Source organism: Rhipicephalus microplus, unplaced genomic scaffold (genome assembly GCF_043290135.1).
Source record: "Rhipicephalus microplus isolate Deutch F79 unplaced genomic scaffold, USDA_Rmic scaffold_18, whole genome shotgun sequence".
Classification (NCBI taxonomy): Eukaryota; Metazoa; Arthropoda; class Arachnida; order Ixodida; family Ixodidae; genus Rhipicephalus; species Rhipicephalus microplus.
In genome coordinates, this window is record NW_027464591.1 from 5,347,385 (window position 1) to 5,361,876 (window position 14,492).

At 43.9% G+C, this 14,492-nt stretch overlaps 1 protein-coding gene across 1 annotated transcript in view; it reads left to right on the plus strand.

The window, feature by feature from the left end:
* The first annotated feature begins 7,674 nt into the window (after window positions 1-7,674).
* The window catches only part of LOC119177748 (RNA polymerase II subunit RpII215), a 49,929-nt gene continuing 43,111 nt past the window's right edge, over window positions 7,675-14,492 (plus strand). Inside the window, exons 1-3 of the mRNA XM_037428925.2 lie at window positions 7,675-7,891; window positions 13,171-13,440; window positions 14,278-14,448. Coding sequence (XP_037284822.1) covers window positions 7,805-7,891; window positions 13,171-13,440; window positions 14,278-14,448 — 528 coding nt within the window. The 5' untranslated portion in view covers window positions 7,675-7,804. The remainder of the gene's footprint in view (window positions 7,892-13,170; window positions 13,441-14,277; window positions 14,449-14,492) is intronic.

Genomic DNA, 14,492 nt, shown 5'->3' on the forward strand with positions numbered 1-14,492 from the left:
ACAAAACACAAGTACACACTCAAGGTGGATTCTCCCACGCTTGACTTACCACGAGGGCCCCCGGCGCACAACCCGCAGTGCCGCGTAGCGGGGACTCACCGCTACCGTTCCTGTCTACCGTTCCTGCCTACCGCTGTTCCTGCCGTTCCTGCCTACCGTTCCATTCCTGCCTACCGCCACCCACCAAAGAGGCCCGCTCATCTCTCCCGTGCCGCCACCAAGACTTGCCGCTAGACGTCGCCGCCGGCGCTACGTTTTAAACAATCATGATGATGATGGTGGTAATCGCTCACGAGCACAGCACCACCTACCGCTCAATAGTTCATGAGCCTGACTATGTTTACTGCAGGACAAAGGCCTCTCCCATGTTCCGCCAGTCAACTCGGTCCTGTGCTTGCTGCTGCCAATTTATACCCGCAACTTCTTAATCTGGTCTGCCCACCTAACCTTCTGTCTTCCCCTAACCCACCTGCCTTCTCTGGGAATTCAGTTAGTTATCGTTAATGACCAGCGGTTATCCTGTCTATGTGTTACATGCCCGGCCCATGTCCATTTTCTCGATTTCAACTATGATATCCTTAACCCTGGTTTGTTCCCTAATCCACTCTGCTCTCTTCTTGTCTCTTGAGGTTACACCTACCATTTTCCTTTCCATTGCTCGCTGCGTCATCCACAACTTAAGCTAAACCATCTTTGTAAGTCTCCAGGTTTCTGCACCGTAGCTAAGTACCGGCAAGATGCAGCTGTTATATACCTTCCTCTTTATGGATAGTGGCAATCTACCAGTCATAATTTGAGAGTGCTTGCCAAATGTGCTCCACCCCATTCTTATTCTTCTAGTTGCTTCAATCTCGTGCTTCTACTCCGCGGTTATCACATGTCCTAAGTAGACATAGTCTTTTACAACTTCAAGTGCACTATTACCTACCTCGAAGCGCTGATCTCTTTTGAAGTTGTTGTACATTACTTTTGTTTTCTGTAGATTAATTTGAAGACCTACTTTTCTGCTCTCCTTGTCTAACTCCGTAATCATGAGCCGTACTTCATCCCCTGAGTTACTCAGCAATGCAATGTCATCGGCGAAGCGCAAGTTACTAAGGTACTCTCCATTAACTCTTATGCCTAACTGTTCCCATTCTTGGCCTCTTAAAACCTCCTGTAAGCACGGGGTAAATAGCATTGGGGAAATTGTATCCCCCCGCCTGACACCCCTCTTGATTGGTATTCTGTTGCTTTCTTTACGAAGCACTATGGTAGCTGTTGATTCTCTGTGGATGTTTTCCAGGATGTTTACATATGCTTCGTCGACGCCCTCACTCCGCGGTGTCTGCATGACTGCTGATATTTCTACTGAACCAAACGTCTTCTCCTAATCTATGAAGGCTATGTATAGTGGTTGGCTATATTCTGAGCACATCTCTATTACCTGACTGATAGTATGAATGTGGTCGATTGTTGAGTAGCCTGCTTGAAATCCTACTTGTTTCTTTGGTTGATTGAATTTTAATGTTGTCTTAATTGTGTTAGCAATTACCTTTGTAAATAGCTTGTATACTACGGAGAGCAAGCTGATCGGCCTGTAATTTTTCAAGTCCTTGTCATCTCCTTCCTTATGTATTAGGGTGATGTTACCATTCTTCCAAGATCCTGGTACTCTTCCCGTCAGGAGACACCTCGTAAACAGGGTTGCTAATTTTTCTAACACATTCTGTCCTCCACCTTTCAGCAGATCAGATGTTACCTAATCCTCACCAGAAGCTTTCCCTCTTTGCATGCTCTCCAAGGCTTTTCTGACTTCTATCATTACTGGTGGGTTGTCATCTGGGTTACTGCTAGTTCTTATATTAAGGTTGTGGCTCTGCTAGCTACTGTACAGATCTCTGTAAAACTCCTCCGCTAATTTAACTATCCTATCCATATTGGTAGTTACTTTGCCTTCCTTGTCTCTTAGTCGTACATCTGGTTTTTGCCTATCCCAAGTTTTCACTGCTTTTGTTGCTTTCTCCGTTCTTCAGGGTGTTTTCAATTCTGTCCATGTTAAACCTTCTTACATCGAATACCTTACGCTTATTAATCAACTCCGAAAGCTCTACCAACTCTATTTTGTCTGCTGTACTTGAGGCTTTCATGCTTTGATCCATCTTAATGAGATTCTTCGTTTCCTAGGACAGCTTGCCAGTGTCCTGTCTAACTACAGTACCTCCAACTTCCACTGCACACTCCGCAATGATACTCGTCAAATTATCATTCAATGCGTCAATGCTAAGGCTCTTTTCCACGATAAGAGCCGAGTACCTGTTCTGAATAGCTGTGATCCACTAAATGCGGCCTATGTGCGAGACAAGTGCGCTACGCGGGGCAAACAACTTTACAGAGGGTGCCAGCACACCCACAATTGTAAAAAAAAAAAAAAAAAAAGCAAGTTGTTTCGCATTTTATTCTCTCGTTGCAACAAGTGATACGTTTTTCCAGTTCTTCAGGATGAAAACTTTCTTTAAATTAATCTGATAACCTTTTAAATAGGCTCTAAACAATTTGTAGGGGGCTCTGTATTCAAGTCGCTAGTGTTTTTTTTTTATGCGTCTTCTTTTTCTCTCAGAATGTGTAAAAAAATGACGTGCAAATGCAGCCTTTGTCACAATTTTTGGGGGCATCCATAAACTAGTGATAATTAGAGTATTAATAATGACAGAAGCATTGATTCCTCATACATTTGCATGCACTAGAATTAAGTTAAATCTCTGAATCTCAGAAGGTAATCTCAGAAGGCAACCATCATTAACGCAAGGCGATTGAACCAAAACAGACCTGCTGTAGTACTAGTAGTACTAGTAGTAGTAACCGAGTTGACAGTGGGTTGAAAAGAGTGGAAATGATTGACCGAAAATGTTGTAGATGTCTTAATTTTGCAGTAAACAACAAACTGCCCCGTGGCCATGCAAAAAAGACATGGTAAATAATCAAGAATAGAGAAGGAAAAATTAACTTAAACAGATGAAAAGCAAGTAAGAAGACAAAGGTGCGTGATCATAGATATGCTGGAGAAGTGCAGTAACAAACAAAACTAAGCGAAACAATAATTAACCTTATTTTTGAAACAAGCTAAAAAATCATAATAGACAGGCACGAAAAGGACAGAATGATACATTTTTCCTCTCTGCTGCGTGCCTGTCATGGTTTTTTCGCACCTTTTTTCAAACTCGAATTTCCGCCAACTCGATCGCCGAACTTTCCCTGCTAATAACTGTCTTCCTACTTCATAACTTGCACATCACTCGCCGTGAGCAGAGATTCATCGGGTCGCAAAAAAGTAAATAACGAAAGCCAAGTGCTGACACTGCTTTGAACTTTCTGGAACCATTCTCCTCCCTGTGTGTGCTTGGACAACATCTGCTAGTGTAGACAAGATGTCGTTTGTATGTACAGGAGCCAAAAGAGTGAACTTGGCAAGCTTTGAGAATTTTTGCTGCATTGCAATGACAAGCACACCAAAAGTACTGTGGTATTCCTGAGCTATTGGGAACAAAAGCGATCCACAGCAACGAACCACGTGTACTGATCCCGCCTGGGTTTGGTTTTGGCCATAAATGTGTCAAAGATGATCACCAAACGTGTCGCAGTATATCACAGAGGCCACAAGGTGTATCTGATTGCCATATCTGAATGACCTGCGTAGCTTTTAATCAGTAATAAGGAGGTAGTACATATAACCTCTAAGGGAGTTGTAGATATACTTTACATACCCAAGTTTAAGTTAATTATTGTGGAGCCAGCGGGGTGAAGATACGAATATTTTCACTCACGAACTTATTTTCATTCTCCATCTGCGTAGGTATCAGTGCAAAATTGGAAATCAAAATTTTGACCTTGATATTCTCTCCTATCAATTGGGATATTAACAACGGTAGAGTTTTTAAAGACATATTGTGTAGCCAAGGGTGGCATACCGGACTTGTGAACCTCCCCCCCCCCCTCCATTTTTTTTGTTTTTTACCGTGGTTTATAGAAGCACAAAATGACTGTCGATCACGTGCATTTGCCAGCCTGTTCACCAATTCAGACAAAAGTAGTCCCCCACCCCCCACAAAAATTTCTGTCAACGCCCCTGTTTCAAAGTGCTATACTGACTCATTGTTTCAGTTCAGTGTCTATGCACTCGATCTACAAGCTCTGAAGAACGAAGCTTATTTACGGGCTTTCAAATGGATAAATGAATGAATAAATAAATACTCCAGACGTCGAGCTGTTATAAGCACTCAATGTTTCCCCAATATAATCATTGTTGTGACCAGCTTGGATCTATTTTCTGAAGATGCAAACTCGCCATCAAAGTTGCAGGCTGATGGTGCCTTGTGCGCCGGGGTAAGATAGTCGCCATTTTTTCCCCACATGCCTAATGACGCCAGGAATTTCGTTCGAAAAAAAAAAAAAGGGGGGGGGGGGGATTCCGACTTCTTTATCCCCTTTCTCCATACCAAGTATAAAAACGAGCGAACTGGGACGAGGCGTCTTTTAAACCTGCCCCTGGGCGACAGACCAGATCGATGGCAACGCAACCTCATGCATCTCAACCAACAGAAGATTCTTAAATACTGAACATATATAGCACGTCATTCGACTCGCAACAGAGAAAGAACACATATACAAGCGCTACTCGCGTGCAATTACAAGAGCTTCCCTATACGCGCATACACAGGCGTGCTTTTCTAAAAACAATTTTTCTTTGCTGAGCAGTACAACATACCTACAGACGTCACCCGCAAACCGTGCGTGATGAGAGGCAATCTTTCCTGCGCTTATCTTCGCCGTATGATTGAAGTTCCAGAAAAGCGGCGCCAGGATTAATTTATCGGGGGGGGGGGGGGGGGAGGCCCCGACGATGAGAGAGTTCTTTATTGGGGGAAGGGAAATGGGGGTGCAGAAGAAAATTTTGGGGGAGCTCCAGCCGCCCCGGGCACGCCTATAGCTGGCACCGCCCCCGGGTGGCGGCAAGCGCATGTCCACATTCCACATGCCCACAAAACAATTTTGTGGAACTTCGTTCCATTGTGGTTCTAGCTGACTGATTGATTGATTTGGGGGGTTTAACGTCCCCAAACCATCATATGATTGATTGATTGATTGATATGTGGGGTTTAACGTCCCAAAACCACTATATGATTATGAGAGACGCCGTAGTGGAGGGCTCCGGAAATTTAGACCACCTGGGGTTCTTTAACGTGCACCCAAATCTTAGCACACGGGCCTACAACATTTCCGCCTCCATCGGAAATGCAGCCGCCGCAGCCGGGATTCGATCCAGCGACCTGCGCGTCGGCAGCCGAGTACCTTAGACCACCACGGTGGAGTCATGTGGTTCTAACTGACACGCCGAAAAGTGTACGTAACATTTGGGCGACTGTATATACATGTGAATGATACAGTTGCTTTATATCTTTTAGACATTGGATAAAGTCCAACTAACTCTCTGATAATAATAAGTGTGAATTCGAATGCACAGAAGTCCTACAATGTACCAGAAGATATTGAAAATTTAGACGAATGATTATTAACAGATATCGCTTGTACGTGCTAACCCAGCAACGAGTTAAACGATTGAAGGTTACTGTGTGTACCCTGACAATTGCTGGCAGCCTTTAGTGAAGAGGCGCCGCACTCTGCGTGGAACTTAGGAAGATTCTTTAAGCGCTATAGTTAACTTGCTATTTAGACACGTTTTTGCGTTGCCCTTCAATAAGGATGTATATGCCCTTGCATCGAGGAGTTTTACATGTCAAATATACCTGGCATATATGAAAAGTGTACCGCATATTGCTCCATATTTCTCCTCAACATAAAAGAGCTTTAGAACTGCGCGTGCGCCAACCTCTCGCGGGCTCCCGTAAGCGTGTAAGTGACGACCGCAACGCTGAGCTCGCCAGCTTTGCGTACGGTATTCTAAAACTCTCTGTGGCCGAGTCGTGTGGAGGATTTCTTTTTTTTTTTTTAAGAGACAGTGAGAAGGGTACTTGCAAGGTTACCGAGCGCGCTTCGAAGGAAAATATACGTAGGACATACGCCGATTCGGCAGAACCCAGATGCACAATTTTCGAAATGGATCTTCCTCGGTGCCGTGGTTATCACGAATGCACCACTTATAATGAAAAAAAAAAAAAAAAAAAACGTTTGCAGCATATTCACGGAGTGAATGACGGAGAGTGGGGCGAACCATTCGTCCGTCCATGCGTCCGTCTGTGTGACCGTCCATGCGTCTGTTCGTGCGCCCGTCCCTGCGTTCGTTCATGCATCCGCTTCTGCATCCGTTCTTGCGTCCATCCATGCATCTGTCTGTGTGTCCGTTCGTCCATCTATTCAACACACCAAGTCCCACCATCTCGCATCTTTTTATCATATATTCCCCATATAGAAGCACCGCCATTCAGTGGACATTCCAAGGACTAAACGAGAAGTGGCACACGCACACTTTCTTACAGCTTGCGCTTCGGGTCTACTTCCCACCTTCAATTACCTTGAGTTCATGGTATATTCTAGTTCACTGTATTCATGGCACTGCGGCCCAATGCTCGCTAAACCTTTCTAAAACCAAGGAGGTTACGCCCAGCGAGTATAACGTAGCAACCTTTTCCTGTCAGATAGTGCTCAATGTACATGCCAGTGGCTGCTAATGTGAAATGAGAGACAGGAGGATTCTTTTAATTTCTTACGGCTTGCGCTTCGCATCTGCTTCCCCCCTTTAACCACCTCGAATTCATTCACGGTATATACTAGTTCATGGTATTCATGGCCCTGCGGCTCAACGCTCGCTAAACCTTTCTAAAACTAAGGAGGTTACACCCAGCGAGTATAATGTAGCAACCCTTTCTTGTCCGATAGTGCTCAATGTACAAGCTCTGCGCGTTGACTAAAAGCCGAATGCTCCTGTCTCTCATTCCCCATTAGCAGTCATTGGCATGTACATAGAGCACTATTTTTTATTGTTAAACAACGCACAGAAGAAATCTCTCACCGGCACCACCTTGGAGGTCAAATGTTATACCTTGCAGGTCAAAGCGTAAGACTGGTTACATACTACGCAGGACAAACGGGTGCCGCCAACTTGTAGGTGTCCTGTGGTGCCGCTATAAGGAGCTTCGCCCCTAAAATGAAGTCATACGGCTACGTGTTTCAACGGAATGAGTGGCTCCTAGAAACGCGAGCAGTACACGTTTGTTCCACGCACAGCGCGCACTTGCAACGCACGAGCCGCGCTCACGGGATTGTGAGAAAAGGTGGCGAGGCTCTCATCAAATCATAATCGCCCTGTTCTCAACAATGACAGTTTACGAGTGACACGGAACCTTTAGAGCGGGTACATATACACCTGCAACATTTAACAAACTAACTAAAGAGTCTTTTTTTATAAGTTTGAATATTGCGCTATGTAATACCGATGACGATTAGTTTTGTTATTTCAATGAAAAAAACTTCTAATATTCAACACAAACTTTTTATAACTCAAAAACACTACTTATGTGCAAGTAAGTAACTATTTTGGTTTAGTAAAAAGTTATAAATTGTTGCTTTAGTCTGCTCAACTACGGTGCAACATTCATAAACGAAGGAATTTGATTGGACCGTGCGGTGACATTTTCGAACCCTGTCGGTCTTGGCACTATATAAGGCACCTTCGCCGTGCGCGTTCAGCGTTGCCAAAATGGTCCAATATGGCGGTGCTTGGCGAATAAGCCTTGATTGGGCTTAATTTTGCTGTGCGCGTGCTAGTCTGTCGGCGTCTGTGAATACATATTGTGGACAACAAACAACAATGTCACAGATCGTGACCTCCGACTCAAAGGCTCCCTTGCGGGAGGTGAAGAGGGTGCAGTTTGGCATTCTCAGCCCCGATGAAATAGTACGTAGTTGCGTGACTTTTTCTCTAGCAGCGGATTGCATATAAAATGTTGTCAGTGCTGTCAACGAAGTGTTGATTGTCTTCGCGGTGACTAATTAGCTTGCACGAAACAACAATCAAAATAAAGATACTGCTGGGGGGTCGTCGAAGTTGCTGTTACTGCGGAGTTGCCTAATCAGCGCGTCTCCGTGGCTCGTTCCGAACGACACGAGCAGTTGCCGCACGAGACGCTGCCCCAATTTGTTTCACATTTTCTGTTCGTGTAATGTACGTCCCACAGCGCTGTTTGTGTGATGTGTGAAGTAGGGAAAGTGAACACCGGTTGTCACCCGGCACTGCGTCAACTACGCACTTTTCCCATCAACAGCTGCTTGAAGCGAGTTCGTAGCAGTAGGGGCACACGGAACCGATTGCTTGCGGTCTGCAATAAAGTGTTTCCTAGATGATCTCGCATGCTTTTGTAAACTCGTATGCGTGGTAAAAAGTGAAACGTTTAGTGTCGTTTCTGCGAACACATTTTCCGTCATTCGATGTGAACGCCGGCCGCCAGCGACCTTGAATGCCTCCGTCGAAAAAATGACATCGCTTGGCAATTCGATTTGCAGTGACCTAGTTCATTAACCCATCACAAGTCGCAGTGCTCACAGTAATCGACCTGGGTGTGTGTACGCTTTCGCATTGTAATCTGTGCTACTTGGTTACATTTCTGTGTTTCTCTCTTCACAACTTTTCGTGTGACCACTCCTTTCGATTACACGCCTCGTTTTCGGATAGCGGCCGCGTCGCTATCAAGAATGTGAACTATTGCTTTCTGGCGTTTGTATGCCACATTAATTGATGTACCTGATGTAAACATGCGTTTTAAAGCTAACAGTATTGTGTGGTGCGATTTCGTGAACCTTATTCAGTGTTAAATCTTCACCATCAGTTTTTTTTTGTGCTTATTTATGTATTATGTGCCATCATCTACTAATATATTCCTGTACCCACTTCTGCAGAATATATTAAAGCAAAAATTCACATATTGAGCTAAAAAAATAAAGGCAGTAAATTAAACAATGTGTAGTGATTAAGCAGTTTGTTTGTGTTATTTAAACATGTGAAACCAAGCAACGCACTGAGGGTTACTTCTGTAGCTTTTATTGAAGAGTTGTAATGGTAAGGTAAAGGTAAATGAAACTGTCTTTCTTGATTCATTGAAGTAAGGCCATTGATATGTCATTTCCTTGATGCGTTATTGATAGTTCTAACCGTACTGCTACTTTGACCAGCTGTTTTGAGCTATTTGTAGCGTGCGTAAATGGTAATAATGTCCTGTTATGACAATCAAATGCGTAATGAACCTATACCTTTCAGTTGCCTTTTATTAGCGTATTGCTGCTTCGAGTTGCTCAGAATGGGACACGTGACTGGTTTTTCTGTGATACAGTAAGGACCGAGGTCTCATTCACATGTGAAATTGATGGAATTCATGTGGCCGAGTTGGTCACAAATAGTCTTCAGAAAAGTTGAAAAAAGTAGTCGTTTTTGATCAATTCACTCCTTGCACATCTTCAATATTGAGCTGTTAGGGAAATTAATCGCTTGTCAATTGAAAGCGCCTATATTCAGCCACTCACTTTGTAGCTTAAAGGGACCCACAACTGGCCAGAGCGGGTGATTACGTTCTGGTGGAAAAGAGCGTGAATTATGGTAGCAGCTGACAGCATACATTTTGCGATCTGAGTAGGATTTATATTTTTAAATTGCGTCTAAAAGTAACCGCAACCAGCATGTCACGTCCCTAGTGCAAGAGCTGTGAACCACTAATATGAAGTCGTAATAGCTTTGCTGTGATTATTTAAAGTACACTGGAATAAGGGTTTAAATTTCAAGTATGTATGTTATTGTTCATTTTTGTTTGTTTCTATGTGGCTTACAATTACAAATTAAAGAAGCAGAGCATTAAAAGTGGCGCCGATTTTGTGGCCTCTGCAGGAAAATGGGTGCAGTTGCACATGCTTGCGGCTGCACGGTGTTTTCAAAGAAGCTTGATTCGCGTCGCTTCGGGCGCGTTGGAAAAAAGCGCGAGCTTGTGAATGTGATTGCTGCGGCGCCCAAAATTTCGTCAACCTACTGCACAGTGGAGAATTGCTACCACTTCATGTGTGCTGCTGGTAGTGGCGACGGTGGCAGTCCATCGGAGTAGTCGCTACCACTGTTGTCCGTTGAAGCTTGTTGCTCTGGCGCTGCTTGATAGGGTTCCAAATTTTGCACTCACATGCAAGCTAAAATTCGTTCCTCTTACTCGCTCAAGTTGTCAAAAGATGACATATCGAAACCATTTAACTATGGCCGCACATGGACTACTGTGCGTGAATTGTCGATGGCGTGTAAACACGTTTTGTTCTTGAAGAGTTAGCTTAGCTCGGCTTGGCTAAAGTAAAAAAAGCGACCTGTGCACGGCCAAAAGTACTTGTGTAAGAAGCGCCAGAAAAGTGCTGTAACTCTTGAAAAATACTTAAGCACACTAGAAAGCAGTGGTCGCGGGACTGCAGGCTTGACAAACACAATGTTGCATGTTTGTACTTATGGTTTCGCTTTTTATCACTGCTGTCGTTACACAGGCGTATAATCGCTATCGCGATCACATCCACTGTTTGCAGCATGTATCCTTAAGACAGCATATTCACCGCAAGTCGAAACATTCTGATTATAAATGTTCTGCGGTGTTTTCCGTGTTACCATACCGTGATTACAAGCTCTGACCGGTAAGCTTTTCGTTGCTCTCAAAAAGACGGGTACCATGATTATTGGTTGTGGGTCCCTTTAAGAGAAGATGCAATTCAGAAAAAAGTTTCGTTACTCTGTAGCTTAGTGCTATGAAATTTTTGCTGTATCTATAGGCATTGATGCTGACTTCAAATATGTAATTAGTTTTATATTAAGTCACACAGGTTTTGTTTTGTTGCATGACAGCGTGTAAAGTATAGTTTGTTTTGCACAAAATTTTCATGCCGCTAAATTTTGTCTTTGAGCCAGTAATGGCTAATATTGCTCCACTTTATCTGCATAATGCAAATAACTATCAAGAAACTGTGCATAAAACATTTTGATAGTCATCATAAGTTCTAATGTGAGAATTCTTAGAATCCTCCGCCCATACTAAATTTTTAATTGAAGTTCGTAATAGTTGTATAGGCAAATATTAAGTTTTAAAGGAAATACTTGCACTCTTGACATGTTAACGAATATGTGGGCAAAATTTCATCCTGATCGGACTATCAGAAAGGCCAATAACATGATACCCAAATTTCAAAAAGTTGCCCGAAAATGGATATTGAGAAAAACACATTGTAAAGGTATACGTGAAAGCTCATATATGCAGAAGAGATTTGTTTTTCAAGGTCATTTCTTCCATCATGAGAGTTTGGGAATTGTGGTTATTTTGAGCATGCGACTTTAGGGAATCCCTCGTGCGAAATGCAATGGGAAGCAGCCAGGTGACAATTTCCAGCCACCTAGTGCTATTATTTATTAGCCACCTAGTGCTCTTTAAAAGCATTTGAAATCTGTTTCGAGTTTAATTACAACCTTGTTTTTTTTTTTTTGTCATGAAAGTAGAGAAACTAAGCCTGTGAAAGCAAATAAAAACAAAATTTTTGTAATCTTGAAAGAAAGAAAACTTGCGTTTTTCCACTCGCATCTCCACTTAAGTGTGTTTCGAACTTCAAAAGTCACCGATGAGAATGAGCCTTTGGAGGTTAGAATCGCATATATGGTTACAATCTCATTTTCAGTATCACATTACTAACTATAAATTTGTAGCTTGACATGCTTCTCATCTGATCTCAATCTCATGAAAGGATGTACGTCTTTGTGGTCATTGTGGGAAAGGCCGGAATTATGCGCCTCAAGTGTGTTGTCAAATACAACTGGGAAATGTGCCTAATGGGATGGCTCTATGGATTACTGTGCTGATACACTACTTCTACGATGAATTTCTGTGGCTACTTAAGAGAATTGACTGTGATAATGAAGGCTGATTTTTAAAGGCAAATGGGTACTCTTAGGGCCGGTTAAGGATGTTTTGGGAGGTTAACTTTAGTAAAGTTATTTCCTTTTTCTCTGTGTTCTATGTTTGCGAGTTTCACTCAGTGGCACAGCTGAATCATAGTTGCTTGCTAAGGCTTTGCACCATTACATATTTTTGGGCTTTGTAATCTCTGAAGGGGCAACTGAACTCCTTGTTAGAGACGGTGCTTGTATCCTGTCTTTTTTTATATCTTTTAGCTTTTTAGGTGGCTTTGTGCTCTCAAGAAGCGCGGTCACTCTTGCATCCACGTGATGTTTTATATTTAAAGGGCCCGTAAACCACCTCAGATATTTTTCCAAATATTTAAAGTGAACGCATGTATCGTGTGCAGAATGCCGCCACGATCAACAATTCGACACGTGACAGCACTACGAGCAGCCGGTGTGCCACAAATTCGAGAAAACAATCCCTCCTCTTGTCCAGGCTTTTCAGGCCTCCGTGTAACGCGCCGTTCCATATCTCTAACGCGCCGAGCCAAAGATGCTGTGAATGGTCGAGCAAGAACCTATGACTTCTGGTCAGTCTGCAAGCAGCTGTCAGCGCTGCTTGTTGTTTGTCGTGTTGCTCGCGTGCGTGCAACACGTACAGGGCACGGCGTGTCCCCGTAAATGTCGATCACGTTGGCAATCCTTTGAAGGCGAGCGCACAACGCAGGTTCCATATTGGCACGATCACGGCAGCCACGATTCGCCAACAAGCATGCAGCTACAACGCAACTGACGGAGTCGCGGCAACCAGAAGTAGACGGTGTTTCAAGCAGCGCTTCAGTGATACGTATGCTACGTGAGGGGCGCTCAGTGAGAGGGCAAAGCGGCTTGGGAAAGGATACCAGCGGAGGAGAGTGTAGGAAAGAGCAAAAGGAGTGATCATCGCGGTTTCTATACTCAAACGCGTCCAACTCCGCTATTGCTGCGCCGTTTTAAAAAATTCTCATGGCTTCGTGTTCGTCGTACACTCGTGCAATATTTACCCACTACAACTGAATTTCGACTTCTGGGTGGCTTACGGGCTCCTTAAAGTGAGCTTTATGCACTCTACCTCACACACTAAATAAGACGTTGGTTGTAGAACGGAGGGCCTAAGTACAGAGAAACTTGGTCGTATTGAATAGACTTGTGGTTCGATGCTTTCGTTCATGCATGGTGATTGGTTCGCCCTACGTCCTTGTTTTGCAGCGGCACTTACCCTGTTTTTCTTCTTGCAGCGGCGCATGTCTGTGACTGAAGGGGGCATCAAGTACCCCGAAATCTATGAGGGCGGCAGGCCCAAGCTGGGGGGCCTCATGGACCCCCGGCAAGGAGTCATCGACCGAACCTCGCGATGCCAGACATGCGCGGGCAACATGACTGAGTGCCCGGGCCACTTTGGCCACATTGACCTGGCCAAGCCGGTGTTCCACTGTGGCTTCCTCACAAAGACAATCAAGATACTGCGATGCGTGTGCTTCTACTGCTCCAAGTTGCTTGTCAATCCGGTTCGTCCACATGTTTTACTACGCTTACTTCCCCTCCTTTTGCGTATGCTGGGAAAATAGCGGAGGCAACATACAAGGACAAATGCGGTGATAAGCAACACCTTGTCCTGGTGTGTTGTAGTCTTTTGTCAAAACTTGGCTTTGTGTTCAGCTGTTAAAGCACTGTTGTAAGTTTTTTATCAGGGCTGTTTACATGCAGCAGGCTCTAGTTGCAAATTTAGTAAGATAAATTTAGTCATGTTAAAGTGTTTATACCCATGAATCTTTTTTCTTTATTATGTGTGCAAGCTTATGTTTAAATACTGACCTTTTTTTAAATACTGACTGAAGTGTATTTTTGCACTTTGGCACTTGTTACACTCTTTTTAAAACCTCTTTATGCGGAAGTGAAAATTGAAGGGTCAGTCGGTTCACTCTCAAGGAGGTGTTAGCAAATTTGTAACATGCGTTGCGGTGCAGATCCTCACTGGAACCCTTGGGCATTCTGCTCATTGGCTTAGACAGTTAATGCCTGCTAAAACTATTCTCCAGGCTCGTGCTTTGACTTACAGTAACCCTAAAATTGATTATTTCAATTGCAGTCCTTCAATAGACCTGTCTGCAAATTGACTTTCCCTTTCTACGGAAGAAGGAATACAAGTTGCTTGCAAAAGTTCTGGTGTACTATACTAGGTAATCATGTCAATTTTCTGGCTCTGAACGAAGCAGGTGCACCAGACACAATAAAATTGTGATTGCGGGTTGACCAGCAATTTGTGCTGCTACGGCCGACTGGGTTGCTCATAAACTAGTCCAAGTTGAACATGCGTGTCGGTATCTTGTCTGCTTTCCCTGTAGAACAATCCCAAGATAAAGGAAATTGTGGGCAAGACAAAGGGGCAGCCGCGCAAGCGCCTGGCACACGTGTACGACCTCTGCAAAGGCAAGAACATTTGCGAGGGCGGCGATGAAATCGACACTAAGCTTGGCCCTGACAGCCAGGTTCAGGAGGACACCAATAAGAAGCAGGTACGCAACTCGCAACATGGTGTTGCTTTGCGACGTATCAAAGC